Source organism: Streptopelia decaocto (assembly GCF_964273445.1).
Source record: "Streptopelia decaocto genome assembly, chromosome: 1".
NCBI lineage: Eukaryota > Metazoa > Chordata > Aves > Columbiformes > Columbidae > Streptopelia > Streptopelia decaocto.
In genome coordinates, this window is record NC_138663.1 from 150,955 (window position 1) to 176,721 (window position 25,767).

Genomic DNA, 25,767 nt, shown 5'->3' on the forward strand with positions numbered 1-25,767 from the left:
CGCTCTGTCTGTTTTTCACCAGTGAAGGTCCCCCGCGGGGGTGCACCGTTCCCGGAGGCACTGCAATACCGGGACGATGCGCGGAGCGGAGGGAGCAAGCTCCGGATCCAACTCCCAGGCCCAAAAATCCGTTTAATATAAAGTCCTCTCATCGAGGACGTATCAGATATTAAACTGATAAGAACAGATACTACACTTGATCTTAGCCAAAAGGCCGAGAAGCGATACCCTCCGCACCTCCGCCGCACCGCCCCACACACTGCCAGACCCTCCCACCTCACGGTCACGCCCGCCGCGCCCGCACCAACCCTCGAGCTCCTTTCTCGCTCCGTTCCCCTCGCTCTCCCCGCGGTTCCACCGGGATCCGCGGACACCGACCCTCGCCGCGCTCGCAGACCCCTGCGACGGAGCCTCCCAGCGGCACCTTCGGCCTCTCGGGGTTCGATTGGTGCATCCCCGCCTCTAATTTGCATTCCACGCCCCTCGCTCCTCGTCACCCCGCCCCTCGTCCCCGTGCGCCCCGCCCCTTGTTTCCTGTCCGTGATCTGATTGGCACGATCCGCATCTATATTTGCATTCTCCCCGCCCACTCGCCCCTCCGCCCACACCCCGAGCCGATTTGCATATTCGCCGCGGCTTTTGCTTCTGTTCTATTTCTATCCAGCCTCTTCTGTTTCTGTTTCGCCTGTTTCTATCTCTGTCTCTATCTTTATTTCTTTCTATTTCATTTTATTTCATGTTTCTTTTTCCCGGCGGCCCGTTCGACACCCGCTCCTCTGATTTGCACGTCCCCGCCCTTAGTGCCGCACCGCGCCCGCTCGCAGAGCGCAATGCGCATGCGCAGCTCTGCAGGCTGTGCTGCGGTTCCGCGGCAGCGCGCGGCCGCCGGAAGTGCTGGGGCTCTGTTCCCCAGAATCGTCCGGTTCAGTTTCGTTCCCCGCTCCCCCTGCAGACCCAGATTCAGCTGCTCGGGATGGTTTTGTGCGTGGCGACGCCTCCCCCTCCGCGCCTGTGGCCCCGCAGGGTAAAGTCCCGATTTGGGGGAACTGGCCGCGAATTGCGGTGGGAAAAGGGGAAATGGAGAAGGGGGCAGAGGCAGCTGTTGAAAGTGCTTCTGTATCTTTATTTCTTCAGAAATATAACAAGCAAGGTTGACTTTTTAAGTCCTTTCTACATACAGCTGGTTTTGAGGCCAATTGTCTGAGCGTCACCAAGGCCAAGTGCCGGGTCCTGCACTGGGGTCACAACAACCCCATGGACGCTGCAGCTGGGGAACAGCGGCTGGAAAAGGCCCTGGGGTGTTGGTGGCAGCGGCTGAACATGAGCCAGTGTGTGCCCAGGTGGCCAAGAGGCCACAGGATCCTGGCTGGTATCAGGAATGGTGTGGCCAGCAGGACTAGAGAAGTGATTGTGTCTCTGCACTGGGCAGTAGCGAAGCCAGACCTCGAATCCTGGGGCAGTTCTGGGCCCCTCACGCCAAGAAAGGCCTTGAGGTGCTGGAGCGAGTGCAGAGAAGGGAATGGAGCTGGTGAGGGGCTGGAGCACAATGTGATGGAGCGGCTGAGGGACCCGGGGGATCAGCTGGAGAACAGGAGCTGAGGGGAGACCTTCTGATCTCTGAACTGCCTGAAAGGAGCTTGGAGCCAGAGGGGGTCAGGCTCTGCTCCCCAGGAACAAGCGCCAGGAGCAGAGGAAACGGCCTCAAGTTGCCCAGGGGAGGTTGAGGCTGGATCTGGGAACAATTTCTCCCCCAAAGGGCTGTGGGGCATTGGAACAGGCTGCCCAGGGCAGAGCTGGAGTCACCATCCCTGGAGGGGTTCAAAAGGTGTTTAGATGAGGTCCTTAGGGACATGGTGTAGTGGTAGAGTTACGTTAGGTTATGGCTGGACTCGGTGATCCTCAGGGTCTCAAATGATTCTATGATTCAAGATCTTCTAAAACTGCAGTTGTGCCACCAGCCTGCTTAGGTCCCCCCCAGCTTCCAACTGTCCTTACACTTAACAGGCACACGCATGTTTCATCTTCCAGCAGCCAAAACGGACACACTCCCAGACCCAGAGCACAACCTCGGGATGCCCACGCACACTTTGTTATTCTGATGAAGAGCCATGGGCATCCCTGCAAGTACAGCTGCACGCAGCAGAGCAGGCGTGGGATTAACCCCAGCGAGAGGCCGCTCAGCTGCCAGGACGAACTCAGCGCCGTGCTGCGCAGAGCCCGCTGGGGACAGCCCTGCCACTATGCAGCCGTGCCGGAGCTCCGCTGGGGACAGCCCTGCCGCTCTGCAGCCGTGCCGGAGCTCCGCTGGGGACAGCCCTGCCGCTCTGCAGCCGTGCCGGAGCTCCGCTGGGGACAGCCCTGCCGCTCTGCAGCCGTGCCGGAGCTCCGCTGGGGACAGCCCTGCCGCTCTGCAGCCGTGCCGGAGCTCCGCTGGGGACAGCCCTGCCGCCCTGCAGCCGTGCCGGAGCGCCGCCAGCCCACGGGGATCCCGCGGACAGACACCCAGCTCACTGCAGCTCCTGCTCACTGAGGCCACAGGTGCTTTTGCTGTGGCTGATGCTCACTCCAGGCAGCACAGCCGCTCTCACTGCAGCTCCTGCTCACTGTGGCCGTGGGTGGTTTTGCTGTGGCTGATGCTCACTCCAGGCAGCACAGCCGCTCTCGCTCCAGCTCCTGCTCACTGCAGTGCTGGCTGACTGAAGCTGCAGCTCTGTTCCGGAGCTCCAGTTACTTCAGCTCCTTCTCCTGACAAGCTCCAGCTGTTCCTACAGTCTGGGCATTGGACAAGGTTGTAAACCAATTGCAGTGAAAAACTGAGTGTTAGGACTAAACACCATAGTTATACATTGTATAAATACTCCAGAGTTTGTATGATTAATTAACTATTCTAAACTGTGTACAAAGAAGAGCTGGACTCAAAAAGGACAACGTGGGGTCTGAAAAGAGCCTTTAACCCCAGAGACCTTCTCAGACAATGAGTCTGGCCTGGTGCACCAATAAAAGGAACAAAAGTCTTTTAGAAACCTCTAGCCATAATGTAACAAGACTAAGCCTAATGTAGCAAGACTAGGCTTAATGTAGCAGAAACCTAACAGGGAAACTCTGCAGAGACTGGACTTGAAGCAAAGCTGGGTGTCCTTGGCTTGCAATCCGGGAAAGTAGAATGTTGCACTAAGTGAAGAAAGAGCTTATAGGACTTTTACTGAGTAGCAGCACAAAATGACAAGAGGCTTGTTCCAGAAATCAGGTTAAGAAGCTGACACCAGGGGCCGGGGGGGTACCAGGCTGTGAAGACAACGGAGACATTAGAGACCCCTGATGAAGACTCTGGAACACCAAAGATGGACTTCTGACAAGGGGCGGATTGTGTAAATTATTTATGTTTAATGCATAATCTAAGTAGTATAAGCAAATGAATATGCAATAGGTATAGGTAATAAATACCAAGAAGTGCAAATCATGCGCACACTCGATTAGAAGAACGATCCTCTGAGCGTCCAGCACCCTGCAATAAAAGTGCCGCCTTTAGCACTTTCCAGACAGTGTTAAGGAATCTTTTTGGCAGCTTTTCAGTACCAGCACATCGGGCTCCTGAACCCCGGTGTCCGACACCACCAGACCCCACCCTGGGAGGTCCACGCACCTGCCCTGTCATGCCCTCCCACCCCCTGCGAAACCAGCCAAACCACCTCCCTTAGTGCCATTCTGAGCCCAAACCCAGCGCCGAGCCTGTTCTCCAGTCCCAAAAATGCAGGATTTGACCTGAATGTCTGAGCCTGAGGCCACACAACTCAACCTGTTTCTGAGCCCCAAAATCCCCACCTAAGACGGTTTTCAAGCCCCAGGAACGGAAATCTTTGCCTCCATTTCTGGCCCCAAACAGCTGCTTTCTGGCCCCTTGCACCCCATGTGCGATGTTCGGGGTGGGGGAGCTCAGCCCCCCCCCCCCAGCCCCGCACCCCCGGGCCCCACACGCAGTTTGGGGAGCGCTGGGAGCTGCGGAGCGTCCGGCCCCGTCCTGGGGCAGCACCGGCACCGGCGGGCAGCGCTCCGCCATGGCCGGGCGGGGGATGTGGCCGCCCCTGCCCCCCCCAGCCGGACACGGGCTCGGCCCAAACCCACACCGGCCCCGGGCCCGCTTTTCCTGAGGCCGCCCCGCCCCACAGCTCGCCCGCTCTGGGCTCGGCCCCGCCCGCGGCACCACGAAGCTCGGGGACCCGCCGCACACGGCGGAGCTGGAACCGTAAAACGAGAAAAAAAATCCTTCAAGAGCACCAAAGCAAGTTAGTGCTGTAACACAACCCACCCCGTCACGCCCAGCACGAGTCCGCTCTGTCTGTTTTTCACCAGTGAAGGTCCCCCGCGGGGGTGCACCGTTCCCGGAGGCACTGCAATACCGGGACGATGCGCGGAGCGGAGGGAGCAAGCTCCGGATCCAACTCCCAGGCCCAAAAATCCGTTTAATATAAAGTCCTCTCATCGAGGACGTATCAGATATTAAACTGATAAGAACAGATACTACACTTGATCTTAGCCAAAAGGCCGAGAAGCGATACCGTCCACACCTCCGCCGCACCGCCCCACACACTGCCAGACCCTCCCACCTCACGGTCACTCCCGCCGCGCCCGCACCAACCCTCGAGCTCCTTTCTCGCTCCGTTCCCCTCGCTCTCCCCGCGGTTCCACCGGGATCCGCGGACACCGACCCTCGCCGCGCCCGCAGACCCCTGCGACGGAGCCTCCCAGCGGCACCTTCGGCCTCTCGGGGTTCGATTGGTGCATCCCCGCCTCTAATTTGCATTCCACGCCCCTCGCTCCTCGTCACCCCGCCCCTCGTCCCCGTGCGCCCCGCCCCTTGTTTCCTGTCCGTGATCTGATTGGCACGATCCGCATCTATATTTGCATTCTCCCCGCCCACTCGCCCCTCCGCCCACACCCCGAGCCGATTTGCATATTCGCCGCGGCTTTTGCTTCTGTTCTATTTCTATCCAGCCTCTTCTGTTTCTGTTTCGCCTGTTTCTATCTCTGTCTCTATCTTTATTTCTTTCTATTTCATTTTATGTTTCTTTTTCCCGGCGGCCCGTTCGACACCCGCTCCTCTGATTTGCGTGTCCCCGCCTTAGTGCCGCACCGCGCCCGCTCGCAGAGCGCAATGCGCATGCGAACAGCTCCTTTGCTTTTTTTCGTACGAAATCATTTCCACTGTATCATTTAATAGTAAGCGCACAGAAATAGAAAAGTACTCTGTCAGGAAGATAAAATAAATAGCAGCAAGTAAGTTTTGCAGAGGCGTACCTTGCTCTGCAACAGGCCCTATTTTTATTATGGATCCGTGGATTTATGGATGTCCAGATTGCCTAACTGTTCCCTTACCCGGTCCTCAGCAACCGAGGCAAACTCCTCCATTGTCCTGCCTTCCTCTGGGGCCTCAGCGGTGCGGGATCCTCAGGACAGCCTCCGGCAGAGCAGACAGAGACAAAGCAGCATTCAGTAACTCTGCCTTCTCTGTATCTTCTGTCACCAGGGCACCCACCTCGTTCATCAGTGGGCCTGCATTGCCTCTGGTGTCAGTTTTATATGCCATGTATCTGCAAAAGCTCCTGTCACCCCCCTTGGGGCTCTCCCGGGGACCTGCCAGTCCACGCTGTCCCACTCACCTTCTCCTTCGGTGCAGCCGCAGCTCGGAGATGCTCAACAACCACTCTGCTCCTCCCTTGGCTCTTGCACTGGCCCCTGAGACAGGGCAGCACCAGCACCGGCACCGCCCCTCACAGGGACGGGCTGTCCCCGCTGTCCCCGCTGCTCCAGCACCAGCCCGCAGCTGGAGCCCAGCGGGACAGGAGCCACCACCCGCCACAACACGTTACCCCAGAGCCCCACGGCCAGTGCGAGTCCAAATGCAGCCGAGGGTGAAGGAGGCGGCGAGTGCTTGTTCAGTCACACAGGCAACCAGTTCTGGAGGTGAGTTGCTCCGGGCCCAGAGCCCCCGACGCCTCGGACGTTACTGCCGGAGCCACGCTGGTCTGGCGCAGCGGACGGCCGGGCTGGCTCCTGGAGCCGCGGACGGGCTTCTGGGCATAGGTGGAAATGCTGAAAGTGAGAAACTGGGCAGGGACACTAGAAAAGTGTCGGCCAGCTGGACAGGAAGGTAGAATGAGAAAGTATGAGGCGGGGAACAGGACAGCGAGAGAAAGACGGGGACAGGGAGCCCAACGGAGATGGAGAAAGAAGCAGCAGGGACAGAGCAAGAGAGGTAAGAGGGAGAGAGGAAAAGAGGCAGCAGGACAGAGACAATAAAGAGGGATGGTGAGCAGAATGGAGGTGCAGAAAAATCCTGGGACAGGCAGCATGATAGAAAGGGAGGAAAAAAGACCAGGGGCAGAGGGCCAGATAGAGTGAGAAAACATGGCACAGGGAGCAGGACAGAGCGACAGGGAACAATGCAGGAAGAGCGAGCATGAGGGAAATGGGGATGGGGAGAAGGACAGATCTAAGGACAGAGGAACAGACGGAAAGAGGATCGGGACTCTGGCACAGAATGAGAAAAAGAGCAGCAGGGAGCAGGACGGAGTGGAGGAGACACGAGAGAGAAACACAGAGGGAGACAAGGACAGAGAGATAATGAGGGAAGGGGAAGGGGAAGAAGGGAAAGGGAAAGGGAAAAGGAAAGGGAAAGGGTTAGGGAAAGGGAAAGGGAAAGGAGCAGCAGAGTGGGATGGAGAAAGGGATAGGGACTGGGACAGAGGAGTATAAAGAGAAAAGTAAGGTGAGGAAGAAGAAGCAGAGAGAAAGATATAGGAGAAAGGACAGTGAGATGGAAGAAGAAATAGAGTCAGGGAGCAGGACAAAAGGACAGACAAAATGGAGTGGATGAAGGAAGAATAAATATAGGGACAAATAGTGAGATGTGGAGACAGAAAAAGCAGGACAGAGAACAGGGCAGAGGGACTGAGCTGTGCAGAGACGCAGACTGGGACAGAAGGTAAAACCACCAGTGGGCTGGAGGACCTGCTCCTGACAACCCATCACCCCGGTGTCACTTCCACAGCCTCAAAAATGGGACACGGCACAAGACACGGGGACGTGGGAGTGAAAGAAAAGGTACAGGGAACTTCTTCAAAATAAAAAACGAGACCAAACTAGCGATGAGCAACAAGAGAGCAACCAGAGAGCCAGAGCAGCCAACACAAGTGAGAGGAGAAAAGGGGCGGAAAGCTGAGTATAAGGATGGAAGAAAAACAGGATGGAAAACCAGTATTTATTACACAGTGTGGCTAATTAAAATATAAACAATCCACGGAGTTGAACAGAACTGCTTCCCACAGTGGTTTAGCCCGTGTCTCATTATCTTAGCATCTTTTTTGTAGCAGGGTATGCAGGACTACAAAACCCATTAAAAAACCTGGAGGGAGAAATATGCGTACAGGAGTAAACTAAATGGATTGTGTGCACAAGATTCAATATTACTTAGTGTTAATCCTAGCTTGTACAGCCAATTAATACTCTGATCTCTGATTTTCATTTGTGCAAACTCCACATTTATCCACGTTCCTCCACTAAAATAAAAAAAAATTGCATTATCTCAGTGTTAGATATGAAGTTGTCGGAAGGTTCTTTGGAAAACCTACATTGACCTTGAAACTGAGCAGGAAGAGTTCAAGAAATCAAGAAATCTTCACACAGTATCACAGTATGTTTGGGATTGGAAGGGACCTGGAAAGCTCATCCAGTGCAATCCCCCCGGAGCAGGAACACCCAGATGAGGTTACACAGGAAGGTGTCCAGGCGGGTTGGAATGTCTGCAGAGAAGGAGACTCCACAACCCACTGGGCAGCCTGGGCCAGGCTCTGCCACCCTCACTGAGAAGAAGTTTCTTCTCAAATTTAAGTGGAACCTCTTGTGTTCCGGCTTGATCCCATTACCCCTTGTCCTATCATTGTTTGCCACTGAGAAGAGCCTGGCTCCATCCTTGTGGCACTCACCCTTTATATATTTATTAACATTAATAAGGTCAGCCCTCAGTGTCCTCTTGTCCAGCTCCAGAGCCCCAGCTCCCTCAGCCTTTCCTCACACGGGAGATGCTCCACTCCCTCCAGCATCTTGGTGGCTGTGCTGGACTCTCTCCAGCAGTTCCCTGTCCTGCTGGAACTGAGGGGCCACAGCTGGACACAAGATTCCAGGTGTGGTCTCCCCAGGGCAGAGCAGAGGGGCAGGAGAACCTCTCTGACCTACTGACCACCCCCTTCTAACCCACCCCAGGTCCCATTGGCTTCCTGGCCACAAGGGCCCAGTGCTGGCTCATGGTCACCCTGCTGTCCCCAGGACCCCCTGGTCCCTTTCCCCTACACTGCTCTCTAATATGTAATTTCCCAACCTATACTGGAACCTGGGGTTGTTCCTGCCCAGGTGCAGGACTCTGCACTTGCCCTTGTTAAGTTTCATCAGGTTATTCCCCACCCAACTCTCCAGCCCAGATCCCGCTGGATGAACTGCAGATTAGTTCATGTTAAGGTATGTCGGGTAACCAGAACACAGAATTAGTCCTGAATCTGGTCCGTGGTGGATGGGAACCCTCGACTGCTTCGGCTGTCTGGCTTCTTCAAATCAACAGAGACCCCAAGCTCGGTCCTGTGCCACGAAGAGGGGAGAGACATTCTACATTATGTACAACAGACTTCTCTTCTATGCAAGTATTAATATATTGCCTTCCCCTGACGTGATTCTTCATTATTGTACAGTGTTTTCATTGGTCAGGAAAAAAAAATCACTTAAAGAGTTTTTACTGTTGCTGTCTTTAGGTATTTTGGGTTTGAAAGAAAGCAAAGAAAACACAATCCAGGAGGCAATTCCATTTTAATAGTCTCTGAATTCCCAATATTTGAAAAGGAAAATAATAGGGTTAGTGCAGGAATATGCAGCCATTACCGACAGGAGTAGCGTTACTAATCTTCTCAGTATTGCCTTTCGGTGTTTCATGGGGAAAAACATCGAGCCTGGGATCTCCCATCCCTGAGTTCTTGGGGCTGGGGGACACGGAACCCGACACTGAGTGTCGCCTGAGAACCACAGCTTGCGGTTATTCAATGTCTTCTGGCCTCACGGGATGAGGCAGAGGTATAATTGATTTCTTCTCTGTATCTCTGGAAAGAGCTTTTCTCATATCTGTGGTGAAAGAAAAAAAAGCCATTATAACAAGACAGTCATTGCACAAAGCCACATAAAGTGAATTCTCTATTGTATCTTTTTTAATCAAGATTTCCTAGAATCACAGAATATCTCGAGTCGGAAAGGACCCGTAAGGCTCATCGAGCCCACGTCCCTGCCCGTTGCAGGATGCCCTTCCCCAGCACAGCTCCGTCCCTGTCCCTGTGTCCCGTCCCCGTGTCCCCCGTCCCCCGTCCCCGTGTCCCCCGTCCCCGTGTCCCGCCGCTGCCCAGAGCCAGTGCGGAGCGCGGCCGGGTCACCCTCTGCCTCCCCCTCTCCAGGCTCAGCCTCTGCCAAGTCCTGCCCTCCAGGCCTTCGCCACCTCAGCCGCCCTCCCTGGGACACACACCAGCAGTCTGATGTCCTTAGTGTTGTTCGCAGCAACACTATCAATCTGACTGTCAGAGGCTCTAAGGAAGCCCGGCAGACAACATCCGCAGCCCCTCCCGTGTCCACTGGCAGTCGCTCCGCCGGAGGCCACGAGCCTGGTCAGGCAGGACCTGCCGCGGTGACGCTGTCCTGAACCACCCCCATCCTCCGTGTGCCGCAGCACAGCCTCCAGGAGGGTCTGCTCCACGATCTGCCCAGGCACAGGGGGAGGCTGACAGGCCGGCAGTGCCCAGGATCCTCCATTCTACCCTTTTTAAAAAGGGTGTGATGTTTCCCTTTTCCCAGTCAACAGGACCCCTTGAAGTAACTACATCAGTGGACAAAGGAAGGGCTATGGATCTCGTCTACCTGTACTTCTGTAAAGCCTTTGACATGGTCCCCCACAACATCCTTCTCTCTAAACTGGGGAAATACGGATTTGATGGGTGGATGAGGAGCCAGCTGGCTGGTCGCATCCAGAGGGTAGTGGTCAATGGCTCAGTGTCTGGAGGGCACTCAGCACAGGACACACAGGGACCTGCTGGAGAGGGGCCAGAGCAGCCCCAGGAATGACCCGAGGCTGGAACAGCTCTGCTGGGGACAGGGGAGAGAGCTGGGCTGGTCAGCTGGAGAACAGGAGCTCCAGGAGACCTTAGTGTGGCCTTTCCAGACTGAAAAGGGACCTGTGAGAAAGATGGGGACAGACTTTTGAGCAGGGCCTGTTGTGACAGGACAAGGAGTGATGGTTTAAACTAAAGGAGGGAGATTAAGGCCGGACATGAGGAAGGAATTGTTGCCCTGAGGGTGGTGAGAGCCTGGCCCGGGTTCCCAGAGAGGTGGTGGATGAACCATCCCTGAGACATCCCAGGCCAGGCTGGACGGGGTCTGAGCACCCTGAGCTGGTGACGATGTCCCTGTCATGGCAGGGGGGCTGGGGGGCTGGGGAGGTCCCTCCAACCCCCACTCTTCTATGATTCCTTCCCCAACAACATTAGTGAATCCCAGCCCCGGGTGCGAGCATTCCCAGAAAGAAAAGTTAGATAGGAAACTGCATTTTTATTCTCTTCTTACCTACAGGATAAATATCTTTGTACTTACTAATTTATTCTTGTTTTGTAGTTTATTTTGCCACAGATGCTACAAAATGTGTGAACTGCAAGATTAAGTTTTGTAACTGATGTAATCTTCAGTAGGAAGAGCTCTCTAAAGGAGTACACAAAATCCCATTCATCAACAACTATCTGAACTCATTTCATATAAAAAACACAACAATAATGGAAACAAGCCCAGGAATCCTCAACATGACAATCTTCCCATTCAGCCTGAGGCAGAACAAGCACTTACCATAAGCATCTTCATCCGGCTCTCCACTGCTGGCAGAGTAGTACTCCAACACTGTCCGGTACACGCTGTAGCCCAGTTGCTTGTACATGTTTACTGCAACCTGATTTGATACCCTCACAAAGAGATCGACAAAAAATCCACCCTTTCTTTGAAAAAAATAAAACCAAAAAACCACAGTAAGGTGAGCAGCAGGTGAATGTATTTCTGAACAATAACCCATACCTTGCAACCAGACCAAGAGCAGATCTGCTGACGGCACGCGAAGCAAACACCTTTCACACCGTGACAACAGGTGCACTGCGTTACCAAGGGACAAATCGTGTACAGGCACCGATTCAAGTTTATTTCTGTCACACGACCGTTCTTCTACACCAGCCAGCGGTTTCAGAATTATCAATAGAAAGCACAGGACAGGTTTAATCACCCGTATCAGCTTCATAGCCATAAAAATGATTAAAAAAACCCAAAGCAGCAACACAATCCAGATTGCAGTGGCTCAGTGACTACCTGCCACAGTGCAGGGGGGGCAGTCACTCGCAAAACTGAGCTGCCCCACGGGAGGCACGGCAAGGGCACCGTGTGAGCACACGGTACTGTCCTGCAGCTCCCACCAGCTCAGCTGGGGACCCCTCCCCACCTGTTCACTGACGCTGAACTACATTCTCTGCAGGGAAAAGTAACCAAGCACAAGACGGAAAGTAAATTAAGATACTGTCTGCCGTATAAAATTTGTTCAAGACTGTGCCTCAGGGAAGCACACAAAGCCCATGATTACTGGACAAGTATGTTGGAGGCACTACGGGAAACAGTGCTGATGTTTTGCGAAGCTGTCGAGAAACGGACCTTTTATAGAGTATCTCTATTGGAATTCAGGCTACTTCCTACTGATTATGGCAAGTTAGCTTTCAGAAAAATCCTGAGATTTTAAACCACCAGCAACATCAATCGTCATTTTTCTCTAACTACAGGGAATTTCAGTGAAGCAGGACACTACTTAAAGCTAAATTCTGCTTTAAAGATAAGCACAGTACTCACTTTTCTGAAATTTCTTCCAGTAGTTCCATCAATTTAGCAGCCAAGCCCAGCCGTCGAAATTCTGGTGCAACAGAGAGGGCAGTAACGTGTCCATGCCATTCCTCCCTGGCCACGGAGCCCTCGGCTTTGCCCATTACTGCGGACAGACAGAGCGTCAGCTGTGGACACCCACCCCCCTGCACATCCTCACAAAACAGCCAGGCGGGCACGAGCCAGCATCGCCGTCCTGCGGCAAAGGCGCCAACACCAGCATCTACCATGCCGCTCTGGGACTCAGAAATCACCACAACTCTCACTTTGCTCGAGTGTAACAGCAGCTGCTTGGCCAGCGGGGAAAAAAAAAGAAAAAGAAATGTTGCATGACTTCTACGACTCCCCAAGGAAAATTCAGCAACACTCCTGAGCCTTAAACTGAACGGAATTCAGGATCTGACTACAATAATGGAGGGCTAGAGGACCAACACTAACTCACCACCCTGGCAGCTACTGGAGGTTCTTGGTGACTCTGGGGGAACAGAGCTTGGGAAACTTTCCCAATCTGGCAATGGAAAGCTGAGGCGCTGCAAACATGGTATGTTCAAGGAAGGAAAAAGAAAAGGTGAACATTGTTTTGGGAGGTTTCTTTGTAGTTTCTCTCCTTTCTACATAGAGCCAAACCAGCGTTAGTTCACCAATATTCACACTTCCATGCGGTACTCTTGGAAACACCTCAGTCACTGCTAATGAACAACTGATGTGGTGGGTATGGAGACACCTGTACTGCAAATGCTTTAAGCGTTACTGTACTTTAGTTCCTGGGCCCCTGCAAAGACTCCTGTCCTGCTCCCACCTCCCCACCCCTCTGCACACACAAAACAGGGGAAAAACCTGTAAGGCACAAGCAAACTAACAGCTGTATTTGGAATAATTTCTGAAAAGCACGAATATTTCATGACAAACAAGCAAATGACATCCGCACCAGAGCCTTCCCTTGCAGGACAACGCGAAACCCACGCCCAGCATTTTTACTTCCTGATGCCCGTCAGTGTGTGAGATCAGAGCTGCGCGCAGGGTTTAATTCGGGATTACAGAACTGCTCACATGCACACGTTCACCTGTACAGACCTGTGTGGGTGTTACCAGAGCCGAGACTCCTTGCCGCACCCGGCACATCAAACTGAAAACTGCTGCTGCAAGTCCTACGTAATACCCTTAGACATTTATTACATGCGAAGATGCCATGTAACGTTCCTTTCCCAGCTGGGTATTTGGAAAACGTGAAGAGCAAGAAGAGCTCCTGCATTAGAACCCCTGACACGCGGCGTCAGAACCCCCAGACACGCGGCGTCAGAACCCCCTGACACGCGGCGTCAGAACCCCCCGACAGGCGGCGTCAGAACCCCCCCGACAGGCGGCGTCAGAACCCCCTGACACGCGGCGTCAGAACCCCCCGACACGCGGCGTCAGAACCCCCCGACACGCGGCGTCAGAACCCCTAGACAGGCGGCGTCAGAACCCCCTGACACGCGGCGTCAGAACCCCCCGACACGCGGCGTCAGAACCCCCCGACACGCGGCGTCAGAACCCCCAGACACGCGGCGTCAGAACCCCCGACACGCGGCGTCAGAACCCCCAGACACGCGGCGTCAGAACCCCCGACACGCGGCGTCAGAACCCCCAGACACGCGGCGTCAGAACCCCTGAAATGTGGCGTCAGAACCCCCGACACGCGGCGTCAGAACCCCTGAAATGTGGCGTCAGAACCCCCGACACGCGGCGTCAGAACCCCCAGACAGGCGGCGTCAGAACCCCCGACAGGCGGCGTCAGAACCCCCGACACGCGGCGCTAGAACCCCCGACACGCGGCGCTAGAACCCCGACCCGCCAGCCCGTGAGCGGTGCCGTGGGCGCCCTGTGCCCCACTCACTGTAACCCATCAGCTCCCCGCCGGGCGCCTCGGCCACGATGAAGTATTCGGGCCAGTGGGCCAGGTACTGCAGGTAGAACGGGATCCCGTACTGCGAGGAGGTTAAGGTTAAGGTTAAGGTTAGGTTCAGGTTCAGGTTCAGGTTCAGCCGAGGCGGCCCAGCCCACGCCCCCTCCCCGGCGGCCGGAAGGATACGGTCTCTGTCAGCGGGTCCAGGTTGCTGCGGGGGGAGAGCAACGCTCAGCACGGCCCGGGGGCTGCCGGGCAGAGATCACCGGGGAGACAGGCCCGAGGGGCTGGGGGAGCGCAGGGAGAGGGACTGGGAGAGGGGACCGGGAGAGGGACTGGGAGAGGGACCGGGAGGGGGGACCGGGAGGGGGGACCGGGATTGGGACTGGAGAGGGACTGGGAGAGGGACTGGAGAGGGACGGGGAGAGGGGACTGGGAGAGGGACTGGAGAGGGGACCGGGAGAGGGGACCGGGAGAGGGGACCGGGAGAGGGACTGGAGAGGGGACCGGGAGAGGGGACCGGGAGAGGGGACCGGGAGAGGGACTGGAGAGGGGACCGGGAGAGGGACCGGGAGGGGGGACCGGGAGAGGGACTGGAGAGGGACCGGGAGGGGGGACCGGGAGGGGGGGACCGGGAGGGGGGACCGGGAGAGGGGACCGGGAGAGGGACCGGGAGAGGGACCGGGAGAGGGACTGGGAGAGGGACCGGGAGAGGGACTGGAGAGGGGACCGGGAGAGGGGACCGGGAGAGGGGACCGGGAGAGGGACTGGAGAGGGGACCGGGAGAGGGACCGGGAGGGGGGACCGGGAGAGGGACTGGAGAGGGACCGGGAGGGGGGACCGGGAGGGGGGGACCGGGAGGGGGGACCGGGAGAGGGGACCGGGAGAGGGGACCGGGAGAGGGGACCGGGAGAGGGCTGCGCTCACATGTTGTTGAAGCGGAAAAGGTCGTCGCAGGTGAAGGCGCGGAGCGTCGTCATGATGATGCTGGTGCTGCCGCCGCCGCTCCTCCTGCCGCCGCCGCTCCTCCTGCCGCCGCCGCTCCTCCTGCCGCCGCCGCTCCTCCTGCCGCCGCCGCTCCTCCTGCCGCCGCCGCTCCTCCTGCCGCCGCCGCTCCTCCTGCCGCCGCCCCGGAAGCGCTCCCTTCGCCCCGGGTTCTTTTCCGCCGCGCAGAGGCGGCAGCGGTGCGGAGCGGCCCTGCACCCGCGGCTGGGGCGGAGCCGGGTGCGGGGCCGAGCCGGGTGCGGGGCTGAGCTCAGTGCGGGGCCGAGCCGGGTGCGGGGCTGAGCTCAGTGCGGGGCTGAGCCGGGTGCGGGGCTGAGCTCAGTGCGGGGCCGAGCCGGGTGCGGGGCCGAGCCGGGTGCGGGGCCGAGCTCAGTGCGGGGCCGAGCCGGGTGCGGAGCTGAGCCGGGTGCGGGGCTGAGCTCAGTGTGGGGCCGAGCCGGGTGCGGGGCCGAGCCGGGTGCGGGGCTGAGCTCAGTGCGGGGCCGAGCTCAGTGCGGGGCCGAGCCGGGTGCGGGCGCCGGGAGCAGCGGGCGCGCTGCGGGCAGGGCTGACCCGCCTGCTCAGAGCGGGGCGGGGAGCTGGTGCGGTGCCCGGGGACAGCCGTGACCGCCCGGGTGGGACGCCGCCCCGGGCACACACACCGCATGGGGTGCGGAACACCGCACAAAACAAACGAGCTCCGGGGGAGGGAACCACAGGATCACAGAACGTCCTGAGCTGGAAGGACCCACAGGATCATCGGTTCCAGCTCCTGTCCCTGCACAGGACACCCCACAGGTCACCCCGTGTGTCTGAGGACGGTGTCCGGTCTCTTCTTGAACACTGTCAGGTTGGGCCGTGACCCCTCCCTGGGGTCTGTTCAGTGTCCAGCCCCTCTGGGGAAGAACCTTTTCCCCATGTCCCACTGCCCCTCCCCAGCACATCTGCTGCTGTTCCCTGGGCTCTGTCACTGTCCCAGAGCAGAGCTCACCCTGCCCCTCCTGCTCCTGCTGAGGAACCTGCAGCCCATGAGCTCTGCGCTCAGGCTGCTCTGCTCAGCTGAGCACACCCAGGGACTGCAGCCGCTGCTCACACGGCTTCACTCCAGACCTTCACCAACTTCGTAGCCTCTTCTGGACACTCTCCAATAGCTTTATCTCCTTTTTATGCTGTGGTGCCCAGAACAAGAAGCCCTGCAGTGCTGCACCAGCTTGGCGCAGATGCTCCGCAGCAGACCCAGGACACGCAGCCAAATGCCGCAGCCCAGCACGGAAAGTTACTGTCAGAACTGGAGGGTGGATGCTAAAGCAGCCAGGCCCTGAGACCATAATGGTGTGGGGAGAATCCCCAGAAGAGCACCCTGCGGAAACGGAACACAAGAGCTGCTGATGCAGCCTGGGACAGGGAGAAAGACAGAGGGACAGAGGGGGATGAAGAACAGGGAGGAAGACTAAAAGAAAGGGAGAGAAAACAGGGCACAGAGATGAGATAAAGAGGGATGGGGACAAGGACTGAAGGACAGAGAAAGAGAGGGACAGGAGTGGTGTGCAGGAATATAGAGATATATACAGAGAGAGAGAGATAGAGCCCCTTTCCACTGTGTCCTGGGGTAGGTGTTGGGCAGGGTTTTTAAATGATTCTTGAGGATGCGACATCTCCGCTGTCACCCGCATGGTGGCCTGGGGAAGGGGTACAGGCAAAGGATTTCAGAGGCTGGTGGGACACGGACGTGCCCGCACTGCACACACCCACAACCACAGGGCGAGTCCCCAAACCTCTAAGTCCTAATCCTAAATCTAACACCTGACCGCACAACCCAACCCCCTGAACTGTAATTACTAATCCTTAAACTACAGCATTAACCCAAATCCCAAACCTGAGCCCAAATCCAAGCCTAAATTCCTAATTCTAACCCCAGCCTGAACCCTAAGCCTTGACATAATCCCAAATGATAACTTCAACACTTAACATCCTAACCATATTCCCTAATCCTAAACCCACAAACCCTCACCCTAACCCAGAGAAGTTGTGGAGTTCCCATCCTGGGAGATACTTAAAAACCCTAACATGCTGAATCCAAACCAGAGCTCTTGATTCTATCCTCATTCTAATTCTTTACTGGCAAAGGGAACAATTCCGAGATATGTTTATTGTACATTTTTTTATCTTAACTGTACAAAGACAGACAAGTAGGTCAGAAAACAAATATCTCCCGTTCACAGAGATTTCGTGTTCCCCTCCCAGCCCCTTTCCCAGAGCTCTGACAAAGGCACATGGACCCCAAGAAACAGCGACGTCGTTCAGTAGCAGAACAGAAACACTAAGAACGAAGCACAGGTCTGCAGCCTGCTGTAGTGACAGCACGATGCATGTTTGTTGTTATTGGGTTTTGTTTATTACAGATGTCACAACAGCATCTTAGATGGGAACCGTCCCAGCACCATCAGCACTGACAGCCAAGGAAGGACCAGTTTTCTACAGTCTGTTAAAAAATAAAGAATTAAACTCCGCTTACAAATATTCAGGATTCTTATTGACAATATCCCATGTACGTGCCCTTCTCCATTATGTACATCAAGAAGATTCTGTACAGTGTGTATAGCAGCTTGCTGCAACACCGCTGCCAGCCACACATGCTTGGTGATTTCTTTAATACATCAGCTGCACTTACAAAAATTCTTTAGTTTCCTAAGACATAAAAATAGGGGTTATTTTTGTATGTCAGCTGATGATGATAAAAATGTAGTTGTACATGTAACTGACCCACGAAACTGCAGGAGGCCGAGGACTTGTATGATAACAGGTACAGGACAGGTTCAACAGCCTTGAACAAGCAACCTCTGCCACCTCCCGCCCGGGGACAGCGGAGCCCAAGCCCAGCAGCACGTGCTCGGACCCTCTGGAGAGCTCGGCCGCGTCCCCAATACCCCGGTTACGCTTCCGCTCAGAAGCTCCGCGGCTGCGGACGTGCACGTGTCAGTGGGACCTGGAGCACGAGCCCACCTGGCAAAGCGCTGGTGCCCAATCTAAACGTGGTCCCTCGCTTTCCCAAGCTCCAGTGACAGTCCTGACTAAACCTCCCTCGACTTAGACGAAAGCCCAGACACTTTGTTCAATATACATACATACATCACAGAAGCTTAAATACAAGCGAGAGCAAGTCCAGTCTGAATCTTCTGTTCCAGGTCTGCAAGTTCTTCCTCCTGCACAGGAGAACACGTCCAACCGTGGCACGGGCGCTCTGCTGAACTTCTGCATTCTTCACCTTCTGCTTCTCTCTAGATCCAAAGGAGCTTCTAACCATGACCCTACCTAACATCAGCGAACAAGACGCTTTGTTCTCAGTTTCTGTCCATGCTACGTCACTCTTCCCATTGCGTGTCGTTTGTGGCAGCGTCAACAACTCCGGTGTCCACAGGAACAGCAGAATTCACATGTCACCTTACTGCATTCTCTCTTTTACTTTTTAGGTTTTCTCCTCAAGAATAAAAAGAAAGAACAAAAAAGGATGTGTGAAGCAACAATATTAGGATCATCTTCACGTGCTTCATTTATTCAGTTGTATGAGAGGAGAGTAGTAGGACAATGAGTGTAAAAAGGATTTGATTTCTCAGGTAACTCTTATGCTTTGGGAAACCGAGTAGCGTATTGTCTCTAGTTACAGAAGCTGCTCCTCACCTATTGATTTGCTTGGTAGGGAGTTCTTTGATCACCCACAGCTGCAAACAGCAGCATTCCTGACAGTGCCGCTGGGAACAGATGTGTCACTGCCAGCCTCAAACACTGGTTTTCTTCCAGCTCTTGAGATCTTATGAATAAAGCTGCTTCTGTAGAGACTACCAAATCCAAACACACCTGGTATGGACAAATACGCTGGTGTTCATGATCTAATATCATTACAAGAACAGGGAAGTTACGTTCTTTCCATAGTTCTCTACCTTGATAACAGTTTGAAGCTCTTCTTTTGGACATGTCAGAAATCATTTGCGCCCAATCATCCCATTTTGCTAGTGCTCTTCGAAAACTTAGCATTACCTTTAGTCCATTGCAAAGTGACAATCCAGGACACAGAATAAGGAGGAAATTTCTGCCCTGAAACTTGGCCCTTAAATTTTAGGAAGTCAAGGCAAGTACTGCCACCCAAGATCCGTTTTGTCTGAACCTGCCCTGCATGTATGTGGCTGAGCTTCAGTATCGGTACAGATGACTCGGATACACAAAGATAGCAGCGTCTCTCTTTCCCACTTCCATATGCGTGTTTATGGAAATTCTGATGGGTTTCTAAAATGCTGTCTCTCCTCTCTGGTGTGCGCACCCTTCTGTCCGCTGGCACAGCGTCTCCCAGCCCGGTTTATACACTATGGCGACGGTTGTTGATCATGGCCACGATGTGCGACAGGTCCAGGCTTTTCATCATAACCTCCATGAACTCCTCGTCTTTCCTTGCGCCCTCCACAAACTCGTCCAGAGAAAGTTCACCTGAGTCAGACCCAGACAAGAAGGTATCAGAATCACGCCAGCCCCCACTGACCAGGAAAAGGAGTCCAGAGATCTAACTTTAGAGAACACTGACTGTACGTGCACTGTTCTAAAGCACCAACAGGCCTCAGAGTCTTGTAAGCGTATACGGAACTTCCCTAATATCCAGCTCCCTTTTTTCCTCTGTTTTCCCCACAGAAGGGAAAGGGCCCATCAGAAAGAACAGGGGAGTGCACAGCTGAGGAGTAGGATCATAGTGTCCTAGAAATAAGGCTGGATCAGCCATCTCCTTTTTGGCCTAACGTGTTATAGTGCTAACCTGCCACGTACTTGCTGGGGTTTATGTTGAGAAGAAGTGATGGAAGCTGTGACAGGCAGAAACAGGGTTTCTGTCCTAGGCCAGAGCGCCCTTGTGCGGGGACGCAGCCGGGCAGAGCTCTGACAACAGAGAGCGCGTCGGGGCAGCGCGCGGTGCCGGCGGCGGTACCCGCGGGGACACCGAGCGCGTGCGGCAGCGCGGGGGGCGGTACCCGCGGGGACACCGAGCGCGTGCGGCAGCGCGGGGGGCGGTACCCGCCGGGACACCGAGCGCGTGCGGCAGCGCGGGGGGCGGTACCCGCCGGGGACACCGCGACTACGGCGCATCGACCGGCTCCCGACTGGCGGGTCCGTAGCGCTTCCCGTGCTCGCCGTGCTGCTGCAGCAGACCTGGTGAGGAAACTCCGAGCCTCAGCACTGAACTCCAGGTGTCCTTTCCCTGCTGAAATATTTAGGAGTAGGTGGGGCCATCTGTTAACATTTCCCACTTCTAACTCTGAGATAAGCTGCACAGCAACATACAGAAAGGAAAACAGGAAAGCCCACTCCAAGACCCTACTACCAAACTCATGGGGACAGAATACAGCTGAGAACAGTGCAGGGAACAAATCCTGTTGTACTGATTACATGCGACTCGGAGGAAAGAAAGCCTTAGCAAAATTCACCGAGAATGCATTACTGGTTGAGAATTCATGCAACAGGCAAATATGAAATGAAGATCCATAGTGTTCAATCAAGAACGGATGACGTGACATGGGTGTCTCTTTGTAGCACAGAGACGGCCTGAGGCGGAGGACAAAGACGGGAATCTTACCATCCCCATTCACGTCAATCTTGTTGAAGACTCTGTTGGTGAACTCTTCTGCACTGGTTTCATGGTCACCACCATTAATAGCTCGAATAGCCTGGAAGAGAAGAGCAAGAGCAGGAAGCTGCCGATGGCCTCTGAAGGGACAGGCTGAGTGCGCTGCCGCTGCCAGCGCGGATTCGGAACGAGACAGTCGTGCCTGGTACCCTCCCGGTAAAAATGAACCGGCATCATAGCAAAACACAGCAGAATCATCGGCCTTGCAACTGGCGCTGCACGTGCAAAGGGAACGTGGAGCGAGCAGTGAAGCCCACAGGATTGCCCTGAATCTGCTCAGGTGAAGGAGAAACGGCAGAATCGGGATCCACTAAGTGATCCACTTTCTGTTACCCTATAGTCTGCCAGGCCAAATAAACTCTGTCAAACACCCTCTGCATTTGACATTAGGAAATTCTTTTGTTATATGCTGTGGCCATTTATTTCTGTTCTTGCTTTCCCTCTTTCCATGTATATACTGATTCCTGTGTGTCTCGCTTCTCCCTGAAGCTCACTGGAAATGCATTTTCAGCTTGAGAAGCTTTAAGCTTTATTCACTACTGTTTACTGCAAATCATCTTATTCATAGTCATAAAGTGCAGAGCTCGCTTTTCTTTCCATGCATAATTGATTCACCTGTTTAAGGATGTCCATGAAGTATGTGATTCCACAGCCTTCATTTTGATTTTAAGACTACTCATTTTCTAGTTTTTACCTTCTAATTTTTGGTAACTTTATTCATTCTTTTTCAAATGTAATTCCACTAAAACTAAGTGTCACCTCAGCAGGTTCCTGAGGCTGCCGAAGAGACACTGAACTACCCGCAGAGTTCAGAGGGCAGTGAGCTGGCTGCCAACACTTGTCGCTCACAGGACTTGTTTCTACCGTCTGTCTCTTCGCTGTGGCGCCTGAGCACTTCTACTGCAAGTGTTTACTGGGTGGCTGGATGTTATCACAGTTAGTGATTTGGCTTTGTCTCCTCAGTGCCCAGCATTAAAACTCATATTCAAATGAAAATGCATGACTAATGTCATATTAGTGGTTTTATTTGTGGAGAGCTAAGCCTTCAAATCTTTATCAAATCAATTTTGTGATCTTTCTTATTCAGAAATGTAAATGATTTAGGTCATTGAACCTTTCCTGCATCTTTTTGGTTTCCCGGTCTCTGCAGAACAACCTGAGCTCCCAGCACAGTTCATTCTGAGATATCCACAAGGCCATGTTTCTGCCTGCAGTTCCAGCACCTTCCACAACAGCCATTTCAATACCATCTTTTTCATTAACAGTCGTTCTTCTTTAAACTATTTGCCAAAGTCAAAAATGTTTTATTACATTGACAGTTAGGAGCTGGTTCTAAAAAGCAAACCGGGAGTAACTTTCCAGCTGGTGTTTACGTGGGGAACAGGACACACGGACCCAGTGCAGAGGGTGCGACCGAGCGCCACGGGCTGTGGAGCCTTGGGGAGCACCATGTGGGTCCAAGGCAGCTAAGCCAGTGCTGGCTGTGCTGTGACGTGCCGTGGGCGCAGGAGGGTCTGCCGAGTCTGCCCACTGCACCGCGAGGTTGTGGGGAGTTCTGCTGACAGCAAGAATGCTCTTAAAGGAGGTCTCGTCCCCTCGGGGAATAACAAAACTCTTATTTGCGTGGTGGAATTTGCCTTTAGGGACAGAGGAAAGAACACAGATGCCTGGAGACTCACCTTAATGATGTTGAGCAATTCATGTCGATCGATGCAGCCGTTGCCATCTACATCATAGAGCTTGAAATACCACCGCAGCTTCTGCTCCATCTTCCCCCGGAGAACGAGGCTGAGCGCGGCCACGTATTCCATGAAGTCGATGTATCCGTCCTGTGGGAAAGCAAAGCCCAAATCGTGACGGGGGCAGACTGAGGGACTCACGGCTGCAGAGGTGCTTTACCTTACCGCCCATTAGATTCACAAGGGGCACAGAGACTCGGACTTAGGAAAAAGCTTTAGTACACACACATACATATATACACACGCCTTTAGGATCTGCTGAACGCCTGGATTCCCGTAGTTATGATCCATTACGTATCTGTGCTCCCCTGTGTTTCCACTCGCGGAGATGGAATCCGTTACCGCACATGGGCAGTGTGCACGGACTGTGTCCCCAGCACGGACTGTGTCCCCAGCGCGAACTGTCCCCAGCACAGACTGTGTCCCCAGCACAGACTGTGTGTCCCCAGCACGGACTGTGTCCCCAGCATGGACTGTGTGTCCCCAGCACGGACTGTGTGTCCCCAGCACGGACTGTGTGTCCCCAGCACGGACTGTGTCCCCAGCATGGACTGTGTGTCCCCAGCACAGACTGTGTGTCCCCAGCACGGACTGTGTCCCCAGCATGGACTGTGTGTCCCCAGCACGGACTGTGTCCCCAGCACAGACCGATGTGTCCCCAGCACGGACTGTGTCCCCAGTGCGCACTGTGTCCCCAGCACGGACTGTGTGTCCCCAGCGCACACTGTGTCCCCAGCGCCGCCCGGACGGGCTGCGGGACAGAGCTGACCCAGAGCCCCGGAGCAGAGCCGGAGGGGGTTGTGCCTGGGGTTTGTGCACCAGTCTGCTTTGTCCTTGTGGAACCACTGCTCTGCCAGCCACAGCTCCCTCCTGCATCTCTGGAAAAATGTGACTGAAGATGTATTTTAAATACATAGAACGTGATCTGACAGATGGAAAATTGTTCTGTATTTAGGTTTTGTAAACATTCAATTTCTTGCATCTACAAAGAAACTCAAAAAGCTCTTGTTTCCTCTGCCAGAAAAATGCCAGACATTAAAGATTTATAATCTATGGATTTAACACCAACTAAAATTTGAAGTGGTTAAAAAGAAACAAAAAAGAAAGTGCAAGAAAGTGCTCTGCCAAAAATTCTGAATAATTACAGAGAAAAAAACCCCAACTTTAATTTACTGAGGTATTTAAACGAAGTCAGATGTCTTTCTGGAATGGATGTAAGTAAATATATGTAAAGGTGAATGCAGGTAGACTAGCAGAGCGCTGCCGTGTTGCAGCCAGGGTCACGATGCTTTGAAACGCTCACTCAGTCACTGTGAGTGTTTATAACCCACTGAGCACAGTCCCCAGAACCACAGACCACTGGCTCCGCAGTGGGAAAGCGGGTGGGCTGCTGTTCGTAACTGTCTCTGTTGGAGGTTCTCGGAACCTGCGGGTCCAGGGCAGATGGTTCCGCCCACCGCCCAGGTCTGTGTTACTGCAGGGTGGAATTCCTCGGGTGCTCTTGCTCCTTGCCCTTGTTTACAAAAGGAGCTTAGATTAAGTGGCTATTACGGGCTCAGATTAACTGATGTAGGTCCATCTCCACCGGTTGCTACACTCTTACTTCATTCTCCTTGAGCTCACTGTAACTTTATTTAGAAGACAGTTTTTTATCTTTGTATGACCAAATTTGCATTAGTCTTCTTAGGACATTGTTTACTGCTTAACATGAGGCTCACGGGAGAACTTGGGTATGCGTAACATCCTTGTACAAACATTGAAGTCCTTAAACATCCCAAGAGTTGACAGAGGTGAAGGGCAAGACTTGTGCAAGAGCTGTAAACGTGTTGGTTTAGTTCCTACAACGGCTCCTCATCGCTCTGCTCCCCCGGGCGCAGGGAACGCAGGACGAGGGGGGACGTGCTGTGGGGCTGCGGGCACCTCCAGCCCCTGCGCCCGCAGACCTCGGCCACCCCAGGAGCCTCCTGCTCCGCTCGTGTCTTTAACAGTTCCGTAATCTCCCTAAGCATCCCCTAACTCCATATGGCTTCTGGCATGTTGTCCGAACCAGCATTCTCTGCTCAGTCCCTAGGCTTTCCTTCTTCAAAACTGGCCCCGTTTCACATCTCCGTGGCTGGTTCCTCCTCGACCCACAGACATTTGCTCCAGCCATTTCAGAGCCTCGGAGCAGACAGCAAAGCTGAATTTTCCCAGGCTGCCATAAAACCAAATTTCTCTATTACTTTTATTAAAGGCCTGCAAGCACAGGCTTAAGTATATATGGATAAACAACAGGAAAAAGTTGGGGAATTGCATGTTTAAAAGAATTGTGGGGGCTACTGTTTCTTGGCTCGGCGGCGCCTGCCGCAGCGGGGACGCCGCAGCCCCGCCCCGCGCGGAGCCCACGCAGCGCTCGTTGCGGCTGCCGAACACGCGAAATCACCGCTTCTGCGCACGTCACGGTGATTTCTACTGTGTTTGATAATCTCTACTATCTTATATATATTATATTTTGAATAGTAAGAATAAGAACATTAAGAATAATGCCTGCCCTTAAGAATACTCCCTGCCCTTATTCCTTTCATTAGTATTTTACTAGTCAAACAAGGCCAAGTCAATTAATACACAATAAGGTCTCAAAATTTAAAGACAAACTTGCACAAGGTTGTTAGATAATAAGGCGTTATTACCTATGGCTATGTTATCCCTGTCATTATCTACGCACATTAATTTGCTCCTTGCATTTAGCTGCTTCACGTCAGTGTCACTCGGCAGCTTTCCACACCAGAGTCTGTAAGAGACTCTAACAGCGCAGAAGCTCGTTTGCCTTTAAGCAGTGCGAGGCAGTTAATTTCCTTGCCGGATAACTCACCTTGTTCATATCGAACGTGCGGAACATCTGCTCGATGTACTCATTGGCCTCCGGGTCCAGCCCTCGCAGCCCGAAGAACTGTTTGAACTCGTGCTCCGTCAGCTGCCCAGACGGACACTCTGTCATGAACTTCTTGTACCAGTGGTGGATCTCGACAGCCTGCAGATCGTCCACCGTGGAGCTGCTGTTGTTCCCCATGTGTACGTGCGGTCAGAAGAAAGGTGCTCTTCCTGCTGTTTCTCTGGCGGCTCTGCCCACCTGCTCCTGCCCGAGTTCAGCGTTACTGTCAGCTAAGTGAGAGATCTAGATTTCCACAAGCCAATTACAGATGATAATCTGCTTAGAGGATGATTTACAAACCTGAAAGTTTCAACGAGATAGTCATCTTAGAATGGAAAGGAGGTGCAAGATAATCACTGCTATTTCAGGAGCCAGTTCAGCAAGGGTGAGAAGGTTAATCAGATACCAGCATCGGGAGCTATGCTGGTTCGGTACACTTCCCTATTTTTAACTTGGATATAATTATACATGAAGATATGAGGAAAAGGTATAAGATGTGGGATTTGAAGTGAAGACCTGCTCCTCTAACTGGATTTGAGAGTCTGTTTCCTCAAACAGAAGTGCTGGATAATTTACGGTATAGGACCAGCGCACAGCGTATAGA

The 25,767-nt window shown here is 53.9% G+C and overlaps 2 protein-coding genes across 3 annotated transcripts; both read right to left on the reverse strand.

Annotated features, from left to right (window-relative positions):
- Nucleotides 1-8,834: 8,834 nt before the first annotated feature.
- On the reverse strand, nt 8,835-14,984 carry NAA20 (N-alpha-acetyltransferase 20, NatB catalytic subunit). The gene is made up of 6 exons (XM_082043541.1): nt 14,795-14,984; nt 14,054-14,078; nt 13,859-13,949; nt 11,953-12,088; nt 10,918-11,063; nt 8,835-9,162 (listed from the first exon to the last, which is right to left on the reverse strand). Exons 1-6 carry the CDS (start codon nt 14,845-14,847, stop codon nt 9,077-9,079), a joined length of 537 nt encoding a protein of 178 aa, XP_081899667.1. The 5' UTR covers nt 14,848-14,984; the 3' UTR covers nt 8,835-9,076.
- A 4,017-nt stretch (nt 14,985-19,001) lies between these two features.
- LOC309453120 (guanylyl cyclase-activating protein 1-like) lies at nt 19,002-25,767 on the reverse strand. 2 transcript variants are annotated; one of them, XM_082076323.1, is made up of 4 exons: nt 25,104-25,767; nt 22,193-22,342; nt 20,463-20,553; nt 19,002-19,330 (listed from the first exon to the last, which is right to left on the reverse strand). In XM_082076323.1, the coding sequence occupies exons 1-4, from the start codon at nt 25,299-25,301 to the stop codon at nt 19,203-19,205; spliced, it is 567 nt and encodes a 188-aa protein (XP_081932449.1). In that variant the 5' UTR covers nt 25,302-25,767; the 3' UTR covers nt 19,002-19,202. The 2 variants fall into 2 exon arrangements, with proteins under 2 accessions (XP_081932449.1, XP_081932448.1); XM_082076322.1 differs by lacking the exon at nt 19,002-19,330 and having other exon boundaries at nt 19,827-20,553.

Coding starts and splice junctions, on each gene's coding strand:
- LOC309453120 (XM_082076322.1), bottom strand. CDS start 25,301: ATGGGGAACAACAGCAGCTCCACGGTGGACGATCTGCAGGCTGTCGAG. Junction 22,343..25,103: donor GCACGTTCGATATGAACAAG/GTGAGTTATCCG, acceptor GCTTTCCCACAG/GACGGATACATCGACTTCAT. Junction 20,554..22,192: donor AATTGCTCAACATCATTAAG/GTGAGTCTCCAG, acceptor CTTCTCTTCCAG/GCTATTCGAGCTATTAATGG.
- NAA20 (XM_082043541.1), bottom strand. CDS start 14,847: ATGACGACGCTCCGCGCCTTCACCTGCGACGACCTTTTCCGCTTCAAC. Junction 14,079..14,794: donor CTTTTCCGCTTCAACAACAT/GTGAGCGCAGCC, acceptor CTCCCCCCGCAG/CAACCTGGACCCGCTGACAG. Junction 13,950..14,053: donor TGGACCCGCTGACAGAGACC/GTATCCTTCCGG, acceptor ACCTCCTCGCAG/TACGGGATCCCGTTCTACCT.